At 45.8% G+C, this 25,777-nt stretch overlaps 1 protein-coding gene across 2 annotated transcripts in view; it reads right to left on the bottom strand.

The window, feature by feature from the left end:
* FKBP15 (FKBP prolyl isomerase 15) overlaps positions 1-25,777 on the bottom strand; it is a 1,277,056-nt gene that overhangs the window by 541,088 nt on the left and 710,191 nt on the right. For both annotated transcript variants that reach the window (XM_030206543.1, XM_030206544.1), the window contains 2 exons: positions 14,258-14,352; positions 13,807-13,909 (listed from right to left, as the gene is read on the bottom strand). In XM_030206543.1, coding sequence (XP_030062403.1) covers positions 13,807-13,909; positions 14,258-14,352 — 198 coding nt within the window. The remainder of the gene's footprint in view (positions 1-13,806; positions 13,910-14,257; positions 14,353-25,777) is intronic.

Below are 25,777 nucleotides of genomic sequence, written 5' to 3'. Positions count from 1 at the left end.
GTACCTACGCTTACCAGAAGAGTAGGGAACAGTCTTCCTTCCCCCCAAAAAATCTTCTACCTATAGAGGTAGAGGCTGAAGGCTGCCGGCGGGAGAACTTGTCGAATGCGGTGTGCCGCTGGTGGAGCTGCTCTACCACCTGTTCGACTTTCTCTCCAAAAATATTATCCGCACGGCAAGGCGAGTCCGCAATCCGCTGCTGGATTCTATTCTCCAGGTCGGAGGCACGCAGCCATGAGAGTCTGCGCATCACCACACCTTGAGCAGCGGCCCTGGACGCAACATCAAAGGTGTCATACACCCCTCTGGCCAGGAATTTTCTGCACGCCTTCAGCTGCCTGACCACCTCCTGAAAAGGCTTGGCTTGCTCAGGGGGGAGCGCATCCACCAAGCTCGCCAACTGCCGCACATTGTTCCGCATATGAATGTTCGTGTAGAGCTGGTAGGACTGAATTTTGCCCACGAGCATAGAAGAATGGTAGGCCTTCCTCCCAAAGGAGTCCAAGGTTCTAGAGTCCTTGCCCGGGGGCGCCGAAGCATGCTCCCTAGAACTCTTGGCCTTCTTTGGGGCCAAATCCACAACTCCAGAGTCATGAGGCAACTGAGTGCGCATCAGCTCTGGGTCCCCATGGATCCGGTACTGGGACTCAATCTTCTTGGGAATGTGGGGATTACTTAGAGGCTTGGTCCAGTTCGCCAGCAATGTCTTTTTTAGGACACGATGCATGGGTACTGTGGACGCTTCCTTAGGTGGAGAAGGATAGTCCAGGAGCTCAAACATTTCAGCCCTGGGCTCGTCCTCCACAACCACCGGGAAGGGGATGGCCGTAGACATCTCCCGGACAAAGGAAGCGAAAGACAGACTCTCGGGAGGAGAAAGCTGTCTTTCAGGAGAGGGAGTGGGATCGGAAGGAAGACCCTCAGACTCCTCGTCAGAGAAATATCTGATGTCTTCCTCTTCTTCCCACGAGGCCTCACCCTCGGTGTCAGACACAAGTTCACGAACCTGTGTCTGCAACCGTGCCCGGCTCGACTCCGTGGAACCACGGCCACGGTGGGAGCGTCGAGAGGTAGACTCCCTCGCCCGCACCGGTGAAGCTCCCTCCGCCGACGTAGTCGGGGAGCCTTCCTGGGAGGCGACCGCAGTCGGTACCGCACGCGGCACCGACGCCGGAGACCTCACCCCGGGCGACGGACCAGCCGGCGCCACGCTCGACGGTACCGGTGGCGCAAGCACCCCCGGTACCGGAGGGGTAGGGCGCAACAGCTCTCCCAGGATCTCTGGGAGAACGGCCCGGAGGCTCTCGTTCAGAGCGGCTGCAGAAAAAGGCATGGAGGTCGATGCAGGCGTCGATGTCAGAGTCTGTTCCGGGCGTGGAGGCTGTTCCGGGCTGTCCAGAGTGGAGCGCATCGACACCTCTTGGACAGAGGGTGAGCGGTCCTCTCGGTGCCGATGCCTACTGGGTGCCGACTCCCTCGGCGACCCAGAGCTCTCGGTGCCGACACGGGAAGGGGACCGGTGTCGATGCTTCTTCGATTTTTTGGAGCGAAGCACGTCACCGGTGCTTCCCGGCACCGACGAGGAGGACGTAGAATCCAACCGTCTCTTCCTCGGGGCCGAGACCGAAGAGGGTCGGTCTCGGGGGGGCTGTACCGCAGGAGCCCTCAGGGTAGGGGGAGACCCACCCGAAGGCTCACCGCCACCAGCAGGGGAATGGACAGCCCTCACCTGCACTCCAGACGAAGCACCACCGTCCGACGACATCAGCAGACGAGGTCCCGGTACCACCGACGTCGATACAGTCGTCCGATGTCTCAGCGCCGATGCAGAGGGTCGATACCTCGATACACTCGATGCACTGGCGGCCGAGGATGAAGGTCTGGACGCTGAAGACGTCGATTCACTTGATACCCCCGGTGCCGATGCCGACGAAGAGCCCGAGAACAAAATGTTCCACTGGGCTAACCCCGCTACCTGAGTCCGCTTTTGTAAAAGGGAACACAGACTACAGGCCTGAGGGCGGTGCCCAGCCCCCAGACACTGAAGACACGACGCGTGCCTGTCAGTGAGTGAGATTACCCGGGCGCACTGGGTGCACTTCTTGAAGCCGCTGGAAGGCTTCGATGTCATGGGCGAAAAAATCACGCCGGCGAGATCAAAACTCGAAATGGCGAAAATTGGCACCACAAAAATAGGGAGAAGAAAATTTCGACCGAGGCCTAACTAAGGCCTACCCCGACGACAAAAGAAAACTTACCGGGGCGAAAAGCTTGAAATACGGAAGGGAAAAACCAAAAGGGGTCTTCCCGAAACACTTTCTCAAACTTTCTCTTAAGAAACGAGTCGAAAACAACGCGCGAGGTCAACTTTCCGGGGCACGAACGGCGAAACACGACCGTACCGAGCGCGGACAAAAGAAGACTGGCCGGCACGAGCCGGTTTCGGGCGGGAAGACGGCCGCGCATGCGCGGTGCGCATCGGCGCGCGAGGGCTAGCAAAGGCTTTTGCTAGTGAAGATTCCGATGGGAGGGGCTGCCGTGGACGTCACCCATCAGTGAGAACAAGCAGCCTGCTTGTCCTCGGAGAATAATACATTATACAATCCAAATAGACATATCTTTCATAAAATAATCATAGACATATCTACATGATGTAGCATATGAGAAAAAGAATATGTAAAAGTGTCACATAATATATGACAAAAATAAATCTAATTTTCATATGCTTCACGGAACAACCATGTTTTGAGTTCTTAAATTGAGCAAAAGAATAGGGAGCTAATTCCAGAGTTTTGCTCTTATATTCCAGGACCCTATTGTTACTTTACCAGATTCAAAAAACCTCAATCCCTTCCCCCCATGGGAGGGCACTGCAATAGCAGAGAAAAAAAAACATACTGTGTGGAAAACACGTGTCCTCCCTGCTGTACAGAAAAACGAAGACTGAGGGATCCACATGTCGGGTAGGAATGCAACTGTGCATGTGCAGTGGGATGCTGCTAGGAATGTCTACAATCATCTTCATAATCAGTGTCCACACCAGGTACATCGGATGATATCACTAGATGTGAGAATACAACTGGCCTGCTTGTCCTTGGAGAAATTTTCTTCTTTAGCGCCCATTAGGTATGAGCCCACATTTTCCCCTTTTTTCAAATTAAACACTATCCCCCAAGTATTCAAAGGCATTTAACCAGACAGGATTGGCACCTGGCTGTTTAAATGCCACACAGACAGCTATTCACCGATATTCAGGGACACATGGCTGGCCATATCCTGCTGAATATTGCCGGTTAGCGGACAGCTGGTTATATCAAGTGATATAACCAGTTATCTGCCGATTTTCAGTGCATCGCCACTTAAATTTAGTGGCCATATTTGGCTGTCTGCAAGGCAGATCTATCTTTGGTCAGTTTGACTTTGATCAGCCAGCCAGCTTAGCTGGTCAAAGTCAAACTGGACAAAAGTAAACCAGATATTCAATGACGGTCAAAGTCAAACTGGTCAAAAGTAAACCAGATATTCAATGCCGGTCATTGGAAATGGCCCTGCACTGAATATCCTATTTTAATGCCGACCATGGGAGTTAGCCGGGCTAACTCCAGCGGTCTTAATATCTGGCTCTATATGATTACACAGGGGCGGCTGGAAGAGGACCCAGAGGAAATTGAGCACTTACAAAATTTGTGGTTAGCTTTGAGAAAGTTAAAGGGCCCTTCACCTATACTATACAAATACTTCATGGGGAAAGAGTTTATGAGAAGTTGATATGCCGCAAGAAGTCCATAAAGGCAACTATGCAGTTAACAATAAAGAAAAAAAAAAGAAAAAAGGTAATCAGGGAGGAGACTCAAGGGAGTGGAGATGAGGTCAAGGAGAACCACCAAAGGACTCAATGAACAGATGAGTTTTGAGTAGTGTTTTGAACTGTAGATAGGAAGGATCTATATGGAGGTTAGAGGGCAGACAGAGGGCTGGACCAAGGTAGCTGAAGCTGGTCTCATAAGAAATAGACGTTCAATGGATGGCAGGAAGGGACGGGACTAAGTAGATTAGTGATGGAAGAATGGAGGGAACATGATGGGGCGCAAGGAATAAGGAGAATTGAGATATGCTGAAGCAGAAGTGATTTGAACCAGGCAGAGGATTTTGAATTTAATGCGGGCTGATACTGGAAGCTAGTGTTCCGAATGGAGGGAGTAACGTGGTCAAAACAGTGAGCAGAGTGAAGGAGATTAACAGCAGTGTGCTGGATGAGTTGAAGACACTTGAGTGAACTGAGAGGGAGACTGGAGTATAAGAAATTATGTGCTTATGGGAAAGAGATTTGGGGGTATAACTGAGCAATGAAGAATGGAAATATATGTTCAGAGAAATACAAAAGGCCTCTGTGTATTGATTAAGAAAAATGTCTATAGAAGTTGTCACTCAGTGGTATTTTATTCCTATCATGCTGAAAGCTATGTACCCAGCAACTGCCTCAGATATATGCTATAGATGTGATAAGTTCCTTGCCTTTTACCACATTTGGTGGACTTGTGATAAAATATAGCAATACTGGACAGCAGTAGCTCACAGAATGGAAAGCAGTTTTTCAGTTCTTCTGGATGCGATATATATTTAAATTAAAATTTATTGACCACACAAAAAAAGAAAAAAGTCCAATTTATAGCAAGAAATGGTTACCAAACCTTTGACATATGCGCATGTAATGCCACCACTGCATGCAAATGTGTCTCATATATATTCACAATGAATATCCAAGACTGGCCAAGGTTCCCGAGTATAGGTATGAGACATTGATAAAAAATCTAAAATATTTAGGAGGAAGTGACGTCACTCGTCTTAATGGCAGCCTGATTCTTTTCCTCTAACCCACTCTGCAGCAAATTCCTTCTTATAGGCGATTTTTCAGAGTTGAAACATTTCTAATTAGATTCGTGTGAAATATAAAGGTGGCAGCTATGAGTAGACTTGTTTCGGGAACCGGGAATGTGGCAGAGAAGACACCAAAAAAGATACCGGCCAAGCAGGCAGGGCGCCACGTGGTTCCAAATCCACCGCTTGAATCTGATTCTGACTCTGCTTTATCTGGGACGGATTCTGTGGACTGCTCGAAGAAAATGCTAAGTCACTTTGTCGAAATAAATGAAGAAATAAAGGCGTCGAGAGTAGACATCGTGGAACGCATAGACCAGCTGAGTGTGGATTTGCGAGATTTGGGAGGTCAGGTGGTGGAGCTGGAAGAGAAAATGGATGAGCATGCTGAAGCAATGGGTGCTTCGCAAGTTAAAATTACCAAATTGTTTGATCATCAGGAAGAATTGTATAAACTCGATGACTTGGAAAACAGAGGTAGACGCAAGAATTTGCGGTTTTGGGGAGTTCCGGAAGGAGGTGCAACGGAGGATGTTTTGACTGTTGTTAAGTTACTATGCACCCAGCTCTTGAGTACGGAGGCGGAAGCTTTGCAGTTTGAAAGAGTGCACAGAGCATTGGGGAAACCTAGAGATTCGGTGCCCCAAGACATTGTAGTGCGATTTTTGCGCTGCACAGACAGATTTAATTGTGACTAAAGCGCGCCAACATACTCAACTGAAATTCAATGATGCCAAGGTGTTTGCCTATCAAGATCTTTCCGCATATACTTTACAGCAGAGGAAACAGATGAAGCCTGTTGTGGATCTATTAGTGGCGGCACATGTGAAATATAGATGGACATTTCCTTTTGCCTTGTCTTTTACAGTGGTGGGCAAGTTTCACAGAGTTCGCCAGCTGGGAGAGGCATGGAAGATTTTATACACAGAAGGTTTGGCCTCCTCCGCGCAACCTTCGACGGTGATGGCGCCTGAGACGCGGGAGAAGCTGCAGCGTTGGCAGCGGATGACTACGTTGAGGGAGACGACTCATCAGTTTGAAGCTGGTGGCAGTCTGGGACTATAGATGTACTGATTTGAGGACTATTTGGTTGAGGAGGACTGACTTTATATCATATTTACAATGTGTTTAATATTGTAGTTTTCTTCGATTTATAATGAGGATGAAGGGGTATTAAGTGTTTGTATGGCATAAGATGTTTGAGTGGTAGATGGATGTGGGGGGGGGGGGGGGTTGCTGGTTGTGTTGGGATGGGGGGGGGGGGGGTCATGCCCTCTACTTCCCATCTTGGGGGTTACCGGCCTATTTGGTTTGGGACCGCTGGGATGGTGGTTGATGTGATTGGTTGTGGGATAGTGGGGGGGGGGGGTGGAGGGGGGATGGGGGAGGGAGAGGTTTCAGTGTCCTTCACTATCACAAGTTAGATTACGGAGTGAGGTGAAGGTAAGATTGTATGGCAGATTTTAAGGTTTTTACATACAACGTTAACGGCTTAAATTCCCCATTTAAAAGACACTCTTTAGTACGGGAGTTGCTCATGGTGCTTCCGCATGTGGTCTTTTTGCAAGAGACTCATTTTCTTAAACATCATGAGGGACTCTTGTTTTGTTCCCAATATCCAACTATTTATCATGCATCAGATGTTCATGGGGCTAAGAAAAGAGGAGTGGCTATTATGTTTCATAGAGATATGCAAATTCAGCTTCTTCATGTGAAGAGAGATCCAGAGGGCAGGTATCTGCTATTGCATGTTCTGTTGGAGCACGAGGAATATACATTGGCATGTGTTTATGGGCCAAATGAGCATCAGGAAGCTTTCTTTTTGCGTCTTACGCAAGTTTTGAAAGAATTTGCAAGGGGTAAATTGTTTGTGGCAGGGGATTTCAATGCTACAGTGCAACCAAAATTAGATTACTCAGCTCTGCCTGCTTCGACAGATTATAGGATTTCTAAAGCTTTGGGTGGAATTTTGGAAACGTTGGGTCTTTATATGTGGAGATTTGGGCATCCTAATGTTAAAGATTATACCTTTTATTCGCATGCCCATCTCTCGCATTCTACGTTGGACTATGTCTTTTTGGCCAAGACTTTGTCTGATGCTGGTTGCAATTCTTTTATAGGGCATACTACAATTTCTGACCATGCTCCTGTGTGGGCTATTATACCATCTTTGAGTGAAGAGGTCAGAGATAGAAGATGGTCGTTTAATAATACTTTGTTGCAAGACCCAGAGATAGTTAAGAACTTTGTTATTGTTTTAAAGGATTATTTTGATATCAATATGGAGTCTGGATCATCTTTGGGAACAGTATGGGATGCCTTTAAGGCAGTATCTAGGGGATATTTATCCAGCAGGCGAGTCAACGCACTAAGGCGCATAGGGGGCATTTGGCGGATTGTATGCAGCATTTGGCTACACTAGAAGATAGATTTAAGGCTTTTGGGTTGGTGTCTGATTACCGAAAGCTTCAAGCGGTGAGGCTGGAATTGGTGTCTTTACATGATGATAGTTTGCAATTTGTTAATGCTTGTTTGAAACAGGTACATTATATGAGTGTACTAATAAACCAGGGAGATTACTGGTAGCAAAGTTGCATCAGTTGAGGGCTGATAGGCACATTATGAAGGTGAGGGGTGCTGATGGGACCTTTTTAACGAAGTCCTCTGGAATACGGGAGAGATTCTCTCAGTTTTATCAGAAATTGTACACTGATGATCTTAATGTGAAGTCAGAGGATATTGATTGTTATTTAGAGTCTCATGTTCTGCCTGAGTTATTGGCTTCTCAGAGGGAGGTGTTGGAAGCTCCGGTATCGGTGGGAGAAGTGTTGCAGGTTATTAAGGATTTGCCCACAGGAAAGGCACCTGGTTTGGATGGCTTCACAAATGAGTTTTATAGGGCTTTTGCTAAAGATTTGGCTCCTTATTTGGCACTGGTAATTAATTTGGTAAGGGAGGGGGAGCCTTTGCTTCGTTCTATGATGCAGGCTTGGCTGGCTGTTATCCCAAAACCAGATAAGGATAAATCGGATTGTACTTCTTATAGACCTATATCTATTTTAAACACGGATGTTAAGATTTTGGCGAAGGTGCTGGCTAATCGTTTGGCTGGTATGCTTCCAAGTTTGATCCATCTAGATCAGGTGGGCTTTGTGGCAAAGAGGCAGGCTACGGACAATATTAGAAGAAAACTTGATTTGCTTTATGTTTCTCAGATCACGGATAAGCCGCTTTGTTTGTTGGGTCTGGATGCGGAAAAGGCCTTTGACAGGGTGCATTGGGGTTATTTGGATAAGGTTTTGGCTAAATTTGGAGTAGGTCTGTTTTATAGGTCTTGGATTCAGGCGTTTTATACTTCTCCAAAAGCTTGTGTGCGAGTAAATGGAGGGAATTCTGAGCTTTTTATGTTGTCTTGAGGAACTCGTCCGGGGTGCCCCCTTATCTCCACTTCTTTTTGCAATGGCTATGGAGCCGTTGGCGGAGGCTATTCAGGCTAACTTGAATATTTCGGGAGTCTCAGTGGGAAATAAGGTTTTTAAAATAGCGTTGTTTGCTGATGATGTCCTTTTGTCTCTGACTCATCCGTTGGTCTCCTTACCTAATTTATTGAAGGAAATTGAGGTTTACTCAAAGGTTTCTGGTTATAAATTGAATGCTACCAAATCTGTAGGCTTGGCAGTCCGGATTCCACAAAGACTTTTGGAGACGCTTCAGACTTCCTTTAACTTTAGGTGGTCAACTAGAGATATTCACTATTTGGGAGTTCAAATACCCTGGCGGCTAGGAGATTTATTTTCAGTAAATTAACCAGTGCTTCAGAAGGCAATCTATAAAGAGCTGGATCGTTGGCATACTATAGGTCTTTCGTGGTTTGGGAGGATTGCAATGATTAAAATGAATGTATTACCTCATTTATTGTATTTGTTTCAAGTGCTTCCTAAGTGTTTAACGCAAAACTTTTTGACTAACTTGCAGGATCGGTTAATTCGGTTTGTTTGGAATCAGAGATGCCCGCGGCTGCCTCGTTCCTTTTTATATAAATGAAAACTGGAGGGAGGACTAGGGGTACCTAATCTTTGTTGGTATTATTGTGCGGCCCAGTCCCAGTCTGCGATTGAGTGGTTTCATGGAGTGGATCATAAACTGTGGGTCTATATTGAGCAATATTTGATAGGGGCTTGCAGGTTGAGGCATTTAATGTGGCTGCCTGCGAATTATAGAGGAAAGGTTGAGCAGTATCCGCCTACAGTGAGGTCCACTTTTCATTATTGGGATTTATTATTTTCAGTTAAGGCCACTCCTTTGTCTAAATATACCCCGACAGCGGACAATCCATTGTTTTTACCAGGAGCTGGAGTGACTACGTTTCATCGGTGGGCGCTGGCGGGATTAGATACGTGGGAAAAGTTGTATGACGAGGGAGTGTATATTCCTTTTGAGGTCCTTCTGAAGGAATATCAGCTTAGACATAGTGACTATTATGCATATACTCAACTAAAACATTTTTTGCAAATACCAGCTAATCGATCCTGTATAGTTCGGGAGGATTCTTATTTAGAAGATCTTTGTGAGGATTCAAGGAGTACTAGGGGTTTGATTACATGTTTGTATAGCTTCCTAGCTAAGCGTCTTAAACCCTATACTTTACATAGAAGGAATTGGGAAAAAGAATTGGACTTCAAATTATCAGATGCTGATTGGTTCATTATGGAAAAGGCGCTTGTAAAATCATCTTTGTCGGTGTCCTTGAAAGAAAATGCGATTAAGGTCTTTTACAGATAGTATTTCACACCGGTACGCTTATCCCACATGTTTCTTAATGTGTCTCCTAACTGTTGGCGGGGCTGTGAAGTACCAGGGACAATGGGCCATATTTGGTGGCTGTACCCAAAGGCACGAGCATATTGGAAGGTGATACAGTCCTGTCTTCAGAAGTGGTTGGGTAGACCAATACAGTGGCATCCATTGGTTTTTTTTGTTAGGTAAAAAGGAAGATGGACTTACTCTCCATCAATCAATGTTGGTGAGTCACGTTCTGCACGCTGCTCGCCTCAATTTGGCGAAGCATTGGAAATCTAATAATTGGATGGGTAATAATAAAAAAATGACAAAAATAAGAAATGTATATTATATTACTACATTTGGACAAAGGCAATATATATGAGTTAATAATTATTCTGTAAGACAGTAATGAAAAAGAATTTGTTAACGCAGAAAAATGTTTCTTCCTGCAATGGCAGGTTATTGAGTGTAGCAGGTAGTGGGTACAAATCTTATTAAGGCAATAAATGCACACATTCGACCATTAGGATAAGTCTATATAGACCAGCATGGTAAATGGAACAGCTTGTAAGCTTACATTGTAAATTAATTTCTAAACAAAGAGTAGCAAGGATAACACAGAATCATAGAAAAATCCATATAGTTATTACAAATCTGAAGCACGTAATTAATTCCTGTATCATGTAAAGTCTGAGTTTAAAGCTTTTGTAAAAATGAACTTCAGAGAAAATAAGAACCACAAGGGTTAATCCCTGTCATTCGTTCCTGAGGAAATCACGAAATAACCGTGCGTCCTGTGCTTAATTTGAGTTTACTGCTCACTGCAAGCATTGGACATTATGCCTACTGAAAATAGGACTATATATCAAATAAAAACTGTAAGTTTAATTTTTCGTATTAAAACTCCATGCTGGTGTAATTAGTCTGTATAGGATTAATATGTCAGGAGAGAAAAAGAGAGAAAAAAAAGTTATCAAGCAGGAAGTCAGTAGGAGCATACAGCTAGAGACATCATGCATAAGCAGCAGCCAGCCAGAAGCGGAGAGAAAACCCACCAAAAGATAAGACTATTTACATTAAATATAATAACTGAATCTGAATGCAATGCATACCGACTTGTAATAGGGAAAGAAGGGGAGTTGTCTACAGCTAAAGTAGGTAATACCAACATTGTGGAATATCTCAAAAACGTGAAATACCCATACCAGCTGTTACATACTGGCAGCAGAAAAGAACCATTTTAACCAGAGTACGGGAGGGGGAGAGTTTCAAAACAACAGATACGGTGTAGAATAGGCAGGGAAAAAAAAAAAGAAAATTTTATTAACCGTAGCACCCAGGGAGGCAAGAAACTAAAACTATCAGCACTTAACCTTATAGCTTACAAACAGTGCATTTCTTCTCGCAAATTTAACAGAGATTAAATACAAAAAAATGAAATGGAGGTGGGAAAAGCATGAAAGTATTTTCAACACCTTTTAAAATACCAAAACATATAAAGATACAACAATCCCCTCCATGGACGCAAGAAAGGGAAAAGACAGCGAGTGGGTCTCTGACCAACTATGCACATGAAATTATTTTAAGGAAGTTGAAAAGAAAGACGTTACAGTGAGCCAAGGCAAAGATAAAGAATTGAGAGATAAAATCATGAGAGAAGCAACATACAAAGTTACAGTGTCTGTCAGGCTGACAGAAAGCCATGAGTGTCACTGAAACCGGAAGAAAAAGCAACGAAAGGCAAGAGAAGGATCTGACAGTATGAGATGGAATAAATTAAAATGCTAGTGCATTAAAACAAGGGGGAAAAAAGTAAAACCTCCATCATGCAGTATTTTGCCACTAAAGCACTCACATTTCCACAATTTGGTGTAGGGCAGAGCCGGGGTAGGCTGTGTTTCAGAGTGTCCCTTTATGAAGAGGGAACGATTAGAAGGATAGAGAAGCGTTAGAACTCAAAGCGGTTTACCAACCAAGAGGGTGGCAGTTTAGAGGGAATTATAGAGAGAAGGGTTAGGAGATAAAAGATTGGCCAGGCATCAGTTCCCATACACTAGCACGTATTTTCACCAGGATGCATGCTAGCCAGAAATGGTATATAAAGCAAGAAGAACAGTAAACAAGAATTAGTTATCAGGAAAGTTGTGTGATGACTGAATTTACTTTTACCAAGTGGAAATGCAATAACAAAGTAGCAGAACACTGGGAGAGAAACAAGGGATGAAACTGAATTTTTCTTTTTGGTCAAATGGAAATTCAACTCAATCCCCTCTTGACCAAAAACTAGTAAAAAAAACTACTAAATTAAACGTGCGTGTGCCTTTCAACGGAAGGGAGTCACCACTGTTTTTATTCTTCCTTTCTATCCCGGGAAGAATTGCCCCTCTCCCACAATGGACATGTGTCCAAATGGACGAGGGGAGTCTCCCAGAAGGCTTAAAATATATTCCTCTAACATGACCTCTTTCATCTGACTCCTGATATCCGTGAATATCAGTAGATTAGTAAGGGTCCTACCCATAACTAATTTAGGCTCAGGAGGTTAAGCATCCTGCTAGTCATTAGTTAAGAAGGAGAGAAGACAGATAGCAAGGGTAATTACCTTTATTATATCTTACCACAATAACACAGTAGGAGCAGGAATACAAGCAGATAGGTGGACGGCCGGACAGCACTTCGTGTAGCAAGTCAGAAGGTCTTCTGGCACGCCCAAAATCTATCCACCTTATATATTCTCATATCTCCATTCTAAGTAATGGGGCCCATAAGCTACCATGTTAAGTTGTTTATCTCAAGCTAGCTGACCACAATCTTGCCCAATTGCAAAGTTGACACCCTTTTTTCTTAATCATTTCCTTGCACTTGGCATGACGCATTCATTTCTCAACTTGTTTTTCTAACTTAGATTAGAGAAAAGTCCACTTTGTAACTGATAGTTTCCATTTTAATTCTCTAATCTTCCATTTTGTTTCATTTTTTTCCTTGACCTAACTTTCCAATTTAAGTCATTCAGGCCTTTTCCTAAGCCTGACAACTACACTTGGCTTTACCATCAGGCCTCTATCTGTGCTAACAACTAGGCCATACTTTTCCAGTAAGCTCCCAATTATGTCAGCCATCAGATTTCTGACTCAGCCAAGGTCTGTAATAGCCTGAGCTCTATGACTGGGCATGCCACTATTCCAGTGAGGGGGGTCTCTGGCTGTACCATAATTATACAGTACCCTCGTTGGTGCGGTGGATGTCTAAATTGTGGTATATATGTGAGATGGAGTGTTTGATGGCCTTGAGAAAGAAGACATTGTGCAAGTGGGAATTGGTGTGGGAGCCCTTTTTGAAAAAGGGTGCTGCCTGAATGTGAGAAAGACATGTATATAGACTTTAGCGATGGTGAAGGTGGGAGGGGGGTGGTTGAGGGTTGGGTTGGGGGGGCTAGGGAACTAAGGGGGGGTAAAACTTTGTTATTAGTCTTGATTATAAAATATGGAGACTGGTTGTATTCTCATTGTTGAAATGAAGCTTTGCAGTTGTAAGAGCTTGTTTCTTTATATTGTACGTTATTGTTTAGCATTTGTAACCTGTATTTATTTTTTAATAAAAAGTCTCTGCAAATTAAAAAAAAAAAAAGAATCTAAAATATTTAGAATAAAAAAAGCACTATAGCTATCTTGCCCCAGTAAATCATACATGTAGAATCTATGATATATTAATTTAGAAGAATGGATGGGCTCTGTAATCATTTGCCATCATACTCTTACAATATATTCAACCTTGGTCTTCTAATTCCTATTCCAATAGCTGATAGGAGGATGCCAACCAGAAAAAACTGGAAGGGAGTTGAAAATTCAGAGCTGAGCCCAGACCTCAAAAAGAGAGGCCCCCTCCCTGCCCATCTTCAAATCCTTGCTCAAAGCCCACCTCTTCAATGTCGTCTTTGGCACCTAACCACTATACCTCTATTCAAGAAATCTAGACTGCCCCAACTTGACATTTCGTCCTTTAGATTGTAAGCTCCTTTGAGCAGGGACTGTCCTTTCTGTTAAACTGTACAGCGCTGCGTAACCTTAGTAGCGCTCTAGAAATGTTAAGTAGTAGTAGTAGTAATCCCCCAAACTCTCTAATCCTTTTACTGGCCACCAGCTGTACCTTCTCCTGCTCCACATGTAGCACTCTCGCCTGGGTATTCTCAGTTGTGCTCTTCAATGAGTCATTTCTCTGTTCCATCAGAAGGTTACTCTGCTCCACATACCTTGGGGCAGGACACAAAAAGAAGAGGAATGTTAACAGGCTTGCAGAAGACAAAATTACATCACTCTTGATAGAGCAACCAAACACCTTCCTATGACTACAGAAAACAGACATTTACCCATGCCCTCATGTGTTTTGTCATGTGCAACCTAGATTGTAATCATAATGGGGTAGGAATTTCAACTTCCATTTCCTTTTTATGTTGCAGTGCAAAATTGCCTCCTATACAATCAAAACTGCACTACTCTGCCCAATACTTCACCACTTAATGAGCAGACAATATCCTCTCCTCTCACCCCCTGTGGGTGAGAAAGGAGGATATTGCCCAGAACACACTGCATTCCCTCACCTCTGGTTGCGCTGAATGAGGGCACTAATCTTCTCATTTTGCTCTTCGATTCGACTACTCTTCTCAAACACCTCCTGCTTCAGTCGCTCATTCTCCTAACAGCAGAAGAAAAATGGTTTGTTACATGCCATTCTCACTATACTGCCTCACTTTAGAAACATTTTGATATGTCACAGACCTTAAGCATTTGCTGACAAACATACATCAGGTGATGACTCCATGAAGCATGACTGAGCTCAAAGCATGGAGCAGGACAACCAAGAGCTTAAAAAAAATACCAAACATCTTATCCAAAAGCTAAAAAGCTGTCTCAATGCTGAAAAGTCTCACAGCTACATAAAAGGTCAATATCTGGCTCAGGGAATACTCAGCTCTTGCTTACAAAAATTTCCCCACACTGTCCAAATAAATATATGAGCCCACACCACCTCCCAGAATGCTTGAATTTTGACACAATCTCTCCATAGATGTTCATAAGTATCCACACTTCCACATTTTCTCTAGTATCCCTCATGAACTCCCCAACCCTTGAGCACTCTGAACCAAATTATACCATGCGTTCCACTGTCCCAAAATTTTCTTTTGGGTTCCCCTCTAACTCTAAAAATTTTCGACAACAACTTCTTATCCTCTTTCCTTAACTGAAAATACTGATAAAAAGGCACCTCCATATCCACCAATTCATGCAGCTGCTTTAAAGATATAGACCCAGAGTTCATTAAATCCCTGCAATGATACATCTGTTCTAGTCTCTCTCAAACTAAAACAACAGGAAGACAGGGGAAGATAAGATTATCTGACTGTCTGGAAACTAAACTCCAGAAAAGGAAAACCGGTTTGTTACTGATCTCCAAAAGTTAATAAGTGGAGCTAACAACCTATGAGCCTTCCGTACTTCCCTTGTTACCATTTGTTCCCCACAATTCAGTGAAGTCTATTCGAATAGATAAAAAGGATGTAAATGTTCTCTCTCATTTCTCACCCAATGAGTCTCAGATTCATTATGAAACTATGCCCACACAGCTTGTAATGTTGATGCTTCATAATCTCTTCAAATTGGGTTGCGCTCTGTAGTGTCCGCTACATCCATCTCATAACATCTCCCTTATCCATGCGCTCCTGAAAAAGCTGCATCAAAAAGTCCCATCAAATTCTCCTCCATTCCCGAGTCAAGATGCCACCAGGAGCAGACACGGAGGAGTAAGCTCCGTTGGTTTTCAGACTGCTGTTCGTGGTACTGGACCTGATGGGAAAGAGGAAGGGGAAAGCACATACCTTTCCTGTGGAAGAGGGTCCTGGAGTCCTCTCTGGACAGTGGACTTTGGACCAATTTCTGGTTCCCATGCTGCAAGCAAACTTGGAAGTTGCATGCTGTGTTAGAGTTTGTGCAAGCTGGAGAGAGTGAATATTCCTTCAGCCCCGTTGCGCGCAGCACTCCCCTGATAACCAAAGTGGTCTCACTGCTGGGTCTGGTGACTTTGGCATTCGGTTGGAAGGCATCTTTATGTCAAAGTTGTCTAGCAGGACAGACTCGGACAGTTGTGTGGCTCCTTTTGTTATTCCAGCATTGCCCAGGGCTTCTGAACCACCAGGAGGTGATAGTTTGTCTGGGAGCAGATCAAGCGCTGGTGCCACTGGATCACAGCCTTTTGGACACCAGGCAGGAGTATTGGGTGAAAGCTGGAGAGAGATGCTGATGGCCACAGGAAGGCTGGAGAAGTCTTTGTTGGACTGTTCGGATAAGTTTGCAGAAAAAGTGGATTTACTACAGTCCCAGGTGACAGAGTCCAAGGAGGATTTGAAGCATTCTGTTAATTCTTTGGGGAACTTGGAACGGCAGGCTGGTGAGCTACAATCTGTCTAGCAAGTACAGTGCACTCCACTTAAGTGCACATCGGATAAGCGCATGCTTTGCTTAACTGCATGCCGTACTTCGGTCCAATTTTTGGCGCCATCAATTTCTATGGGGAAAAACTTTGGTTTAGCGCACCACTGATAAGTGCAAGATTCGCTTATATGCATGGTTTGAGACCGCTCCTCTGCAGGAAAGACTCCGCATAAGCACATGCATGGAATATGGAAGCCGATTGACACGTGACAAAGGGGCGATAAATTTGAAATCTCATTGGTTAACTGCTACAGGCAGAATAAGCGAAAGAAAGTTGTTAGAGTGTACACTGGAGTCGTCGTCGTCATCATGCAACTGTAAGACTAACACTGGCTGAACGAATAGAAGTTCTTAAAAAATTAGAAAACAAAGAGGCATATTTTCAAAGCACTTTGGGAGGCTAAGTTCCATAGGTTTCTATGGAACTTTGGGAGGCTAAGTGCTTTGAAAATGAGCCTGAAAGTCAAGCATCTATTGCTAAAGAATATGGTGTCAATCCCAGTCAAATTTCATGCATCTTGAAGCAGAAAGACTAGCTTCTGGAAGACTGGCAGAACAATACAAATCCGGGCAGGAAAAGCTGAGGATGTAAAAGATGCCCTTCTTCGGTGGTTTTCTTGCGTCAGGAGAAAGCTAATCAGCTAGCTGAAAGTCTTGGACTAACTGAATTCAAAGCCACTGTTGGATAGTTGGAAAGATGGAAGGAGAGGAACAACATAAAATTCAAGAAACAGCATGGTGAGAAACAAAATGCTTATGACTTTGGTGCTGAAAATTGGGTTGTTTCAGTTCTTCCTACATCTTGCACCTCGTGACATTTTCAATGCTGACGAAAATGGTCTCTACTGGCGAGCGATTCCTGATGGAACACTTGCATTCAAACAAGCCGAAACTACAGGAAGTAAAACGTCGAAGGACCGACTGACGATCCTCCTTTGCTGCAATATGGATGGGAGTGAGAAGTTGGAACCCCTCATCATTGGAAAGAGCAAACAGCCCCGTTGCTTCAAGAATGTTAAGCGACTTCCTGTGTCATACGAGGCTAACGCAAATTCATGGATGACTGGGAAAATTGGAAGCAGTGGCTAAAGAAGTTAGACACTAGAATACGGGCACAAAAGCATCAGATTTTGTTGCTTTGGGATAATTGTGCTGCACACAGTGATGATGTCAAGCTGTCTAATGTCAAGGTGGTCTTCCTGCCACCAAATACTACCTCTCCGATCCAACCTCTGGATCAGGGAATAGCAGCCAATTTCAAAAACCATTATCGGACTCTTGTGCTACGTCGTCTGATGAGCGTTATGGATGACCAGACTGGGGAGTCTCAACACTGTGTGGGCCTTACTGGAGGCCACTGGATGTCAGTGCTATGACAGTTTTTACCATCTGGCAAACGTAGTCTATGGAACTCACAGACACAATAGTGTATAGAGACTATGACCGATTACTTCAAGTAAGCCTAACGTCAGTTAACGAAGACTTTATACTGTACGTATAATAAACAGTACTGTAGATATGTTTATCAGATGTCAAGCTTCTTTGGGTCACAACGGTTAAGTGCACGCTCCGGTTAACTGCATGTATTTCTTTGGTCCCAGACCCTTGCACTTAAGCGGATTGAACTGTACTTGTTAAAGATAAAGTTGTATATATATATATTCTGCTGTTTTATCCATTTTGTATTCTTGTAAACCTGTTATATTTGAAAGCCGCATTGAGCCTGCTAATAAGTGGGAAAGCGCGGGGTATAAATGTTACAATACAATACAATACACAATAAGCTGGAAACATGTTTGAACCTAAGATTTGTGGATTTTCCCAATCTCCTCTATTGTCACCTTTAGAGATGGTTAAGAAATATTTTTGGGAGGTATTACAACTTACCCTGGAAACTATATCTTCTATCTCAAGGGCTTACTATATTAGACCTGGGAACTCACCTGTGGAGGTTTCTGTGGACAGTTTGGAGCTGACCAATTTTCTGGAGAGTTCCCAACTTTAATAGCTACATTTGTCCTTGAACTTGATAGCAACTGGGTTCAGAGACTTTATTTCCATTATAAAGTTTGAGGGTAATAACTATGTCTTATTAGACCCTAAACAACTGAAAAGTTTTACAGATGGCAAGAGGGCTCCTTCAGGCTTTGTGGCTCCTACAGGCTGATGATCAGAAGCCCTGTGCTGTTTCAAACAGCGCTCTAAACATAGCGCTGGAACAGTGCGGGGCTACAATGCCTCTATAATCAAAGCTAATGGCATGCAAATTTATGTAAGCTATTAGCTCTGAACATAGGGGTACTTCTGAAGGATTGTGCCTGTGCATGCGCCCAAGGCACAATCCTCCCACAGAAGTTGTTGACAGGTCAGGCATTCCCAGTAAGCAGGCCTTTGGGTTACACACCAGCACTTTCATCACTGCCTGCCAGAATGGCACCACCCCCGGGCAGGTCCACCATACATGGAGAAATGTGCCTGTGTCCTGCATCTCCAACACTCATCCGATGTCCCAGGATACATTTTTTTTAACCTTTCTGGTGTATAGTACCACCGCGTGAGGACTTTATAGGCATTCTCTTGTATCAATACACAAACTGAAGCCTTCTGAACTTCCCCACATATGTGTTCCCATTCCTTCTCTGTGAAGTGACAGTGTAGGTCCCTCTCCCACGCTCCCTGGAATGAGTATGCCCGCTCTTCCTCTCCCTGGAGGTAGCGCTACACCACAGAAATGGACCTTGGGACCTTTCTCAACATGCTCCACAAGTTTTCCAACCATTCTCCCTCCCGTGGTATTCCCCCCCTCCATCCCTGTTTCCCCATGAAATGTGTTAATTGTGTATGCGCAAATCTGTCTCCCTCAGGGATCCCATACCTATCTCTCATCTCCTCAAAGGTCCACATTCCACTCCCATGCATCCCATCTCTAAATCTCTCCACGCCCCTCCGCTCCCATCTAGCAAACGTGGCATTCTCCTTACCCGCTATGAATTTAGGCTCCCACCTAAGGTGAGCCATTGATGACACCGCCGCTGGGCGCCCCCTTCGTCTCCTCAACGTTCCCCACACATCCAGGAGATGTCTTAGAAATGGATTGCCCCTCCCTCTTTGCCCTCTCCCCAAACTCTCCGAAGTCCACAACAAGGACCTCAATTTCCTCTGTGGCCAGTAGGCTTGTTCCACTTAGATGGCAGGCTTCCCTGTACCCCGTTCCCAATACAATAGCATCTTCAATTGAGAACCCCAATAATACCATTCCAAATTGGGGACCGCTCCCTTCCCTCTCCCACCCACAAGACCCTTTGTGCCAGCCGCGGTCTCTTGTTCCCCATATAAATTTCAATATGGTACTCTGTAACCTCTTAAGAAATGGTTTCGGCACCGCAATTGGCAGTGTCTGGAAGAGGAACAATAAGCGTGGCAGCACGTTCATTTTAATCACTGTCATCCTCCCGCACCATGATAACCATTTGCTTTTCCATCTCAACATATCATTTTGTATCTGCTCTTGCAAGCGTCCATAGTTAAGTGAGAATAACCTCTCTAGATCCCCCGGCAACTGGATCCCTAGGTACCTAATTCTTTGTCTTGCCCACTTAAACTCAAACCGATCTCTTACCTCTGCCTCCTCCTCCTCCCTTAAGGAAACTCCCAAAATCTCACTTTTGTCCCTATTTATTTTGAGCCCTGCATATTTCTCATACTCCTCAAATATCCCCAAGATAATCGGCAGTGTGTCTCCCGGGTCCTTCACATATAGTAGCATGTCATCGGCAAACAGCGCTATGCGGTGTTCCCGGTCACCAATCCTCATCCCCCTTACCCCCGGGTGGTCTCTGATCGCCACTGCCAGCGGTTCCACATAAAGGGCAAAAAGCAGTGGGGACAGTGGACACCCCTGTCTGGTGCCCCTACCAATCGAGAAAAAGGGTGAATAACCCTCATTGATATTCAGGCACGCTTTTGGGTTCTTATACAGTGCCTCCACCCAGAGACTAAAATTTCCTCCCAGACCCATTCTCTGAAGCACTGCCCTCAAGAAGCCCCAATTCACCCTGTCGAAGGCCTTTTCGGCATCTATCGACAGTATAGCTACCCCTGTTCTTGTGTGCTGAGCCTCCCACATCAGGTGCAATGTTCTTCTGATATTATCTCCTACTTGCCTCCCCGGTATAAAACCGGCTTGGTCCGAGTCTATTAATGTAGGTAACAATCTGCCCAATCTGTTGGTCAGCATCTTAGCTATGATTTTAGCATCCACATTGATCAATGAGATGGGTCTATAGGACCCGCACTCCGTCGGGTCTTTCCCCGGTTTAGGTATGACCGTCACTCCCGCCTCCATCATTGATCTCGGGAGCTCCCCTCCCTCCAGTACCCCATTACCCACCCTCATCAACAGCGGGCTTGCCAGACTCTCGAATTGTTTATAAAATCTTGCTGTAAAACCATCGAGTCCGGGGGCCTTACCATTGGGGAGTTTTAGAATGACCCCCGTGATCTCCCCCTGTCGCATTGGTTCCTCCATCCGTTGGCGCCCCTCTTCACTCAAGCTCTGCAGAGGAAGCGAGTCTAAGTATCCAGCAACAGTCTCCGGGGATTCTCCCTCTGGAGCTCTATACAGGCCTTTATAATAGCTGAGGAATCCCTTCTCTATGTCGGGATCCGTTTACAACCACCCTCCCTTACCATCTTTAATTTTTTGTATCTTAGATTTTACCCGTTTCGCTCTCAAACATCTGGCCAGCATGGCCCCAGATTTGTTAGCAAACTCGAAGAACTGCTGCCGGATTCTCGTCCTCATATATTCCACCTCCACCATCTGCCCTTGCTCCAGCTCCCCCCTAATTTTCCGGAGCTCCTCCCACACCCGGGGGTACGGGTTTCTCTGGTGTGTTCATTCTAGTTTGCTTAATCTTTGTCGTAACTCCATCATCTTCTGTCCCCGTTCCCTCTTTTTCCTTGCTCCCCATTTAATCAGTATACCCCTCACCACCGCCTTCATTGCGTCCCACAGTACCCCATCCCCCACTTCCCCTGTATCATTTGTTCTCCAGTACTCCTGTATACTAGTCTTCACCTCCTCCCTCACCTGTTCCTCTCCCAGGAGTGACTCGTTTAGTTTCCACCTGGTGTTCTTTCTCCTGGGGCCCCCATCCCTGTAGTCTAATCCATATCATAGCATGATCAGAGATGTGAATTGGTTCTATTTTAGTCTCCACTATCGTTGGCGCCCAGTTGCGATGTACCCACAACCCATCTATCCTGGTGTAGGAGTTAGCTGCATAAGAGTAGAATGTGTACCCTCTTTGTGTGCCGCTTACTATTCTCCAGCTGTCTACCAAGTCCATGTTAGCCAAAAATTTTCGTAGTGCCTTTCTCCCCGGTCCTGACTGGTACCCCCCTCCTCCCGAGTGATCTAATCTCGCATCCGGGGCAATGTTAAAATCTCCTCCCACTATTACCTGCCCTCCTATAAACCCTTGAATCTCCTCCCACAGTGTGCGAAAAAAGTCCCCTTGTCCTGTATTTGGGGCATATAGATTGACCAGCGTCACCTCCTTCCCCTGTAACAGCCCCCGGATGGCCACACACCTCCCCGTTGTGTCTTTGAATTCCTTCATGTTAGTCATTCCACAGGTCTGTCGTAGCATTATAGCCACACCCCCCACCTTCCTCCCCCCTGTCCCCTGGTGTACAATCACCTCGTTGTACATTCTAGAACATAGCAAATGCCCATATCTGGGTCTCAAATGTGTCTCTTGCAAGAACAAAACATCACATCACATCCTATTAATCTCTTTCATTACCCTCGCTCTCTTTCCTAGGTTATTGAGACCATTCACATTCCAGGAACCCATCTTCATCTCCCCCCCCCCCCCCCCCCCGCCCATCCCTCCCTCCCCGACATGCTTACTGCTGCCAGGCAATAAGGAGGCTCCGCGTTCCCCCCCAGGCCCCCCAGATCTCCAGACCCCTCCTCCTTTACCCATTTATATACCATTTGGGGTCCCCCCCCACTCTTACCTCCCTTTATTATCCTTCCCTCCCCTTCATCCCTCGTACTGTTCGTGGACATCATTAAATAAGTTTGACACTGGGCCCCCTCCCCTCTATCTTACTCCTCTTATTCCCAGCTTCTAATGTCCAACAGCAACCCATCGCCCCTCCCAAAGCCAGCGTTCCCCTCGGCCTGAGGGCAGTCAATTTCCTGAACATGTCTTTCATACTCATCCAAGTACTGTCCCTCTTAGACTTCAGGAAGCAGTTCTGTCGCCTTTCTTTCCTCTCCAAACTGCCACCTGCCATGCAGAGTCCGGTCGTGGATCCTCTGCCCTTTGTGGCTGGGGCTCTTGGGCTGGAACTCCCTCGCACCCCAGTGCTCTAAGTGCTGCCCATATTATTAAACTTATTACAAGAAAACTTCTTGTTTAAGAAAGTATCCATTAATCCATAACATATTCAAACATAATAATGAAGAAAAAGAAAAGGTGAAAAACAAAATTCCTCACATTTTCATAAGAAAACAATACTCAAGTCCATAAATTCATGTATAGGAATGTATAGGAGAAAAATATTACAAGGAAAAAAGAAAAAAATTACAATTCCTCCTGTGTTTTCACTTTCTTCGACTTTCCCTTCACCGTAAACCACACTGTAAAAGGGAACAGTCATCTGTACCGGATCCCTTTGTTTCGCATGAACCCTGTCACTTCTCGCATTGTCCTTCTTTTTTGCAGGGTTACGCCAGCCAGATCTTGATATACTCCTATCTTGTACGTTTTCCATGTTATTACCTTCTGCTGCCTGGCTTTAGCCAAAATCCGTTCTTTAATGGGAAAGTCTAAAAAGCATGCGATAATGTCTCTGGGTGCCAGATCTCTCTGTGGCCCCGCGCTACGATGCGCTCTTTGTAGGCGGATCTCCTGCTGCACACCCTCCTCCTCTGGATTCAGGATAAACTGGCACAGTTCCTTTATCACGGTCTCCGAATTCGTAAAAATGTCCAGCTCTGGAATTCCTTTGAACCGCAGGTTATTGCGGCGGGATCTATTTTCCAGATCTTCCACCTGGTCTTTTAGTTGTTGGATCTCCGCTGCGTCTACAGGCGTCTCCATCTTTTTTTTTTCCTTTGCTGTCGCCTGCACACGTTCAAGTTGTTCCTCCACCTCCTCCACTCGTGTTCCCAAGTCTCGGATCTCCGCCCGCATCTCCCTGAGCGTATTTTGGACATCTGTTCGGTAGCCCGCCAACTCCAACTTCAGTTCTTTAAACCAGCCCACCACCTTGGCTTTCGAAATCTCTTCAGTATTTTCCCCTTCTTCTCTGTGACTCTCCTCTTCCGAGTCCGATGGTATATCACTCAACTTTTCCGCTCCTTGGCTATTAACTGCTGTCTCTAGTTTCCCCTTGGCAGCAGGGTCCGCCGTAAATCTAAATTTTTCAAGGCTTTTTCTCGGAGGCATCTTGGAGTGCAGCTCTCACTGTGCCCCCCTCCACCTCCGTTCCGACTTCTTTGGGCTGCGCTTGTTTGCTCTGCACCCTTATATCTCTATTATAGCTGCTTCACTTGCTCTGTTGTCCGCAGCTGCCTTGCCAGCAGTGAAATTTATTTTATTTTTGTTACATTTGTATCCCGCGCTTTCCCACTCATGGCAGGCTCAATGCGGCGGGCAATGGAGGGTTAAGTGACTTGCCCAGAGTCACAAGGAGCTGCCTGTGCTAGGAATCGAACTCAGTTCCTCAGTTCCCCAGGACCAAAGTCCACCACCCTAACCACTAGGCCACTCCTCCACACAATCTGTCCTGTGCCAGCTCTGGACCCAATGCTGCAGCTTCCAGGCCGAGCTGCTCCCTGCCGCGGGGCTGCCGTTATGACTAGGGGCTACTCCAGCTGCTATCCGGCCGGTCTCTCCTGCAGCTACTGCCTCCCTGCCACAGCTGTTCCCGGGGTTCTTTCCCTCTCACTGTGGCGCTCCCCTTCTCCTTTCTGCTGTCTACACCTCCCCCGCTCCATCAATTGCTCGTTTCTCTCTCCGCATACACACCATGAGTCGGGGGGGGGGGGGGAGGGGGAAGAAGGGACGCTGCACTAGCTTCAACTTGATCCAGTCCCTCCAATCTCCACTCTTCAGCACTTTCTCTCTCTAGTGCCTCTGCTGCGGGACACCCGCTCAGGTGGGGAGGGAGAGCGTGTTCCGGTTCTGCTACAGCGTTTTTACCTCCGTCTCCGCCGCTCTCCCGATCCGGCTGCCATCTTGGCCAGCGTCGGCGAACTGCAGGAGGGCTCCCCGGGGTTCCCAATGCGGTTTGCCACCGTCACGCTTCTCCCCCGTCGGTCCCCTACTTCACCCCGAGCTGCTCTCTTATTCATGGGGGGTTCAGCGACCTCGATCCCGGGAGCCTCGTCAGGGGTCTCGCGGAGCTCACTCCTCAGCGGCCATCTTGGATCGCAGCTCCACCGGAAGTCCCCACCACGCTTCTTTCTGTTCTCTCCCATTCAGGCTCTTCCAGGCACATACCCAATTCCCTTTCCCATCTATTCCTGTGCTCATCACTACAAGGTGTTTGCTTACTTATGATGAGGTATAGGTGACTGATCAGGCCTCGAGAGGTAGAAAACTTCTCACACATTTCCTCCAGCTCTAGCGTTTGACGCTTCAACACTTCTCGTACCGCTTTAGTCTGGAGACAATGCGCTAGTTGACGATATGCAAATTCACCTCCCTCTACCCCTGGGTATCTGTCTTTCAAGGCTTGAAAAGACAGCAATGAGTCCCCATCAAACATTTGGCCCCAGTTTCTCACCCCTGTCTCATACCATTTAGTAAATATCCCCTTGGTGGTACCTGGCAGGAATAAAGGATTAAAAGCTATAGGGGTGCCTCGGGTCAATATGCATTGTCTCTTAGGGAATAAACTGTCCCAGTAATAAAGAGTTGTAGCTATGGAGGGGCAGGCTCGCTCCTCCAGAATTCTGAAAGACTTCGGTAACCACATAAGTGCGCTCAGCGGCGTCTCGCCCATGGAGTGTTGTTCTATATGCACCCACTGACGGTCAGGATAATCCTGATGTCATTCGAGTGCCGCTTTCCCTTGCGCTGCTCTATAGTACCAGGCAAGATTGGGCACACCTAGCCCCCCCCCCCCTCTTCCGCTCCTTGTATAACAGCGACCTCGCCAACCTAGGATGCTTTCCGGCCCAGACAAACCGCACCAATTTATCTTGTAAGGAAGCTATAAATCGCCTGGGCATCATCACAGGCAGCACCTGGAAAAGATAAAGGAGGCGGGGTAGTATGTTCATTTTAAGAATAGCTATTCGCCCAAACCAGGATATTCCCAATTCTCCCCAATGCTCTAAATCCTCCGCAATAGTTTTGCCCAAACCCTTATAATTAGCATTAAAGAGTTCCGAATACTCCCCAGACAAGTTAACTCCTAAGTACCTGATTTGTTTATGAGCCCATCGGAATGGAGAGGAGATCTTTAGGGCCTCCACCACAGTCTCAGGAAGCGTCACATTCAGGGCCTCTGATTTGGCCATGTTGACTTTGAATCCTGACACGGCAGAATATTCCGCTATTATACTCTCAAGATGTGGAAAGGTAACCACATCTTGAGAGGCCGTG

This window comes from Microcaecilia unicolor, chromosome 6 (genome assembly GCF_901765095.1).
Source record: "Microcaecilia unicolor chromosome 6, aMicUni1.1, whole genome shotgun sequence".
Taxonomy (NCBI): Eukaryota; Metazoa; Chordata; class Amphibia; order Gymnophiona; family Siphonopidae; genus Microcaecilia; species Microcaecilia unicolor.
Note: the sequence above shows the minus strand (reverse complement) of the source record. Positions and strands in the feature narration are given on the sequence as shown.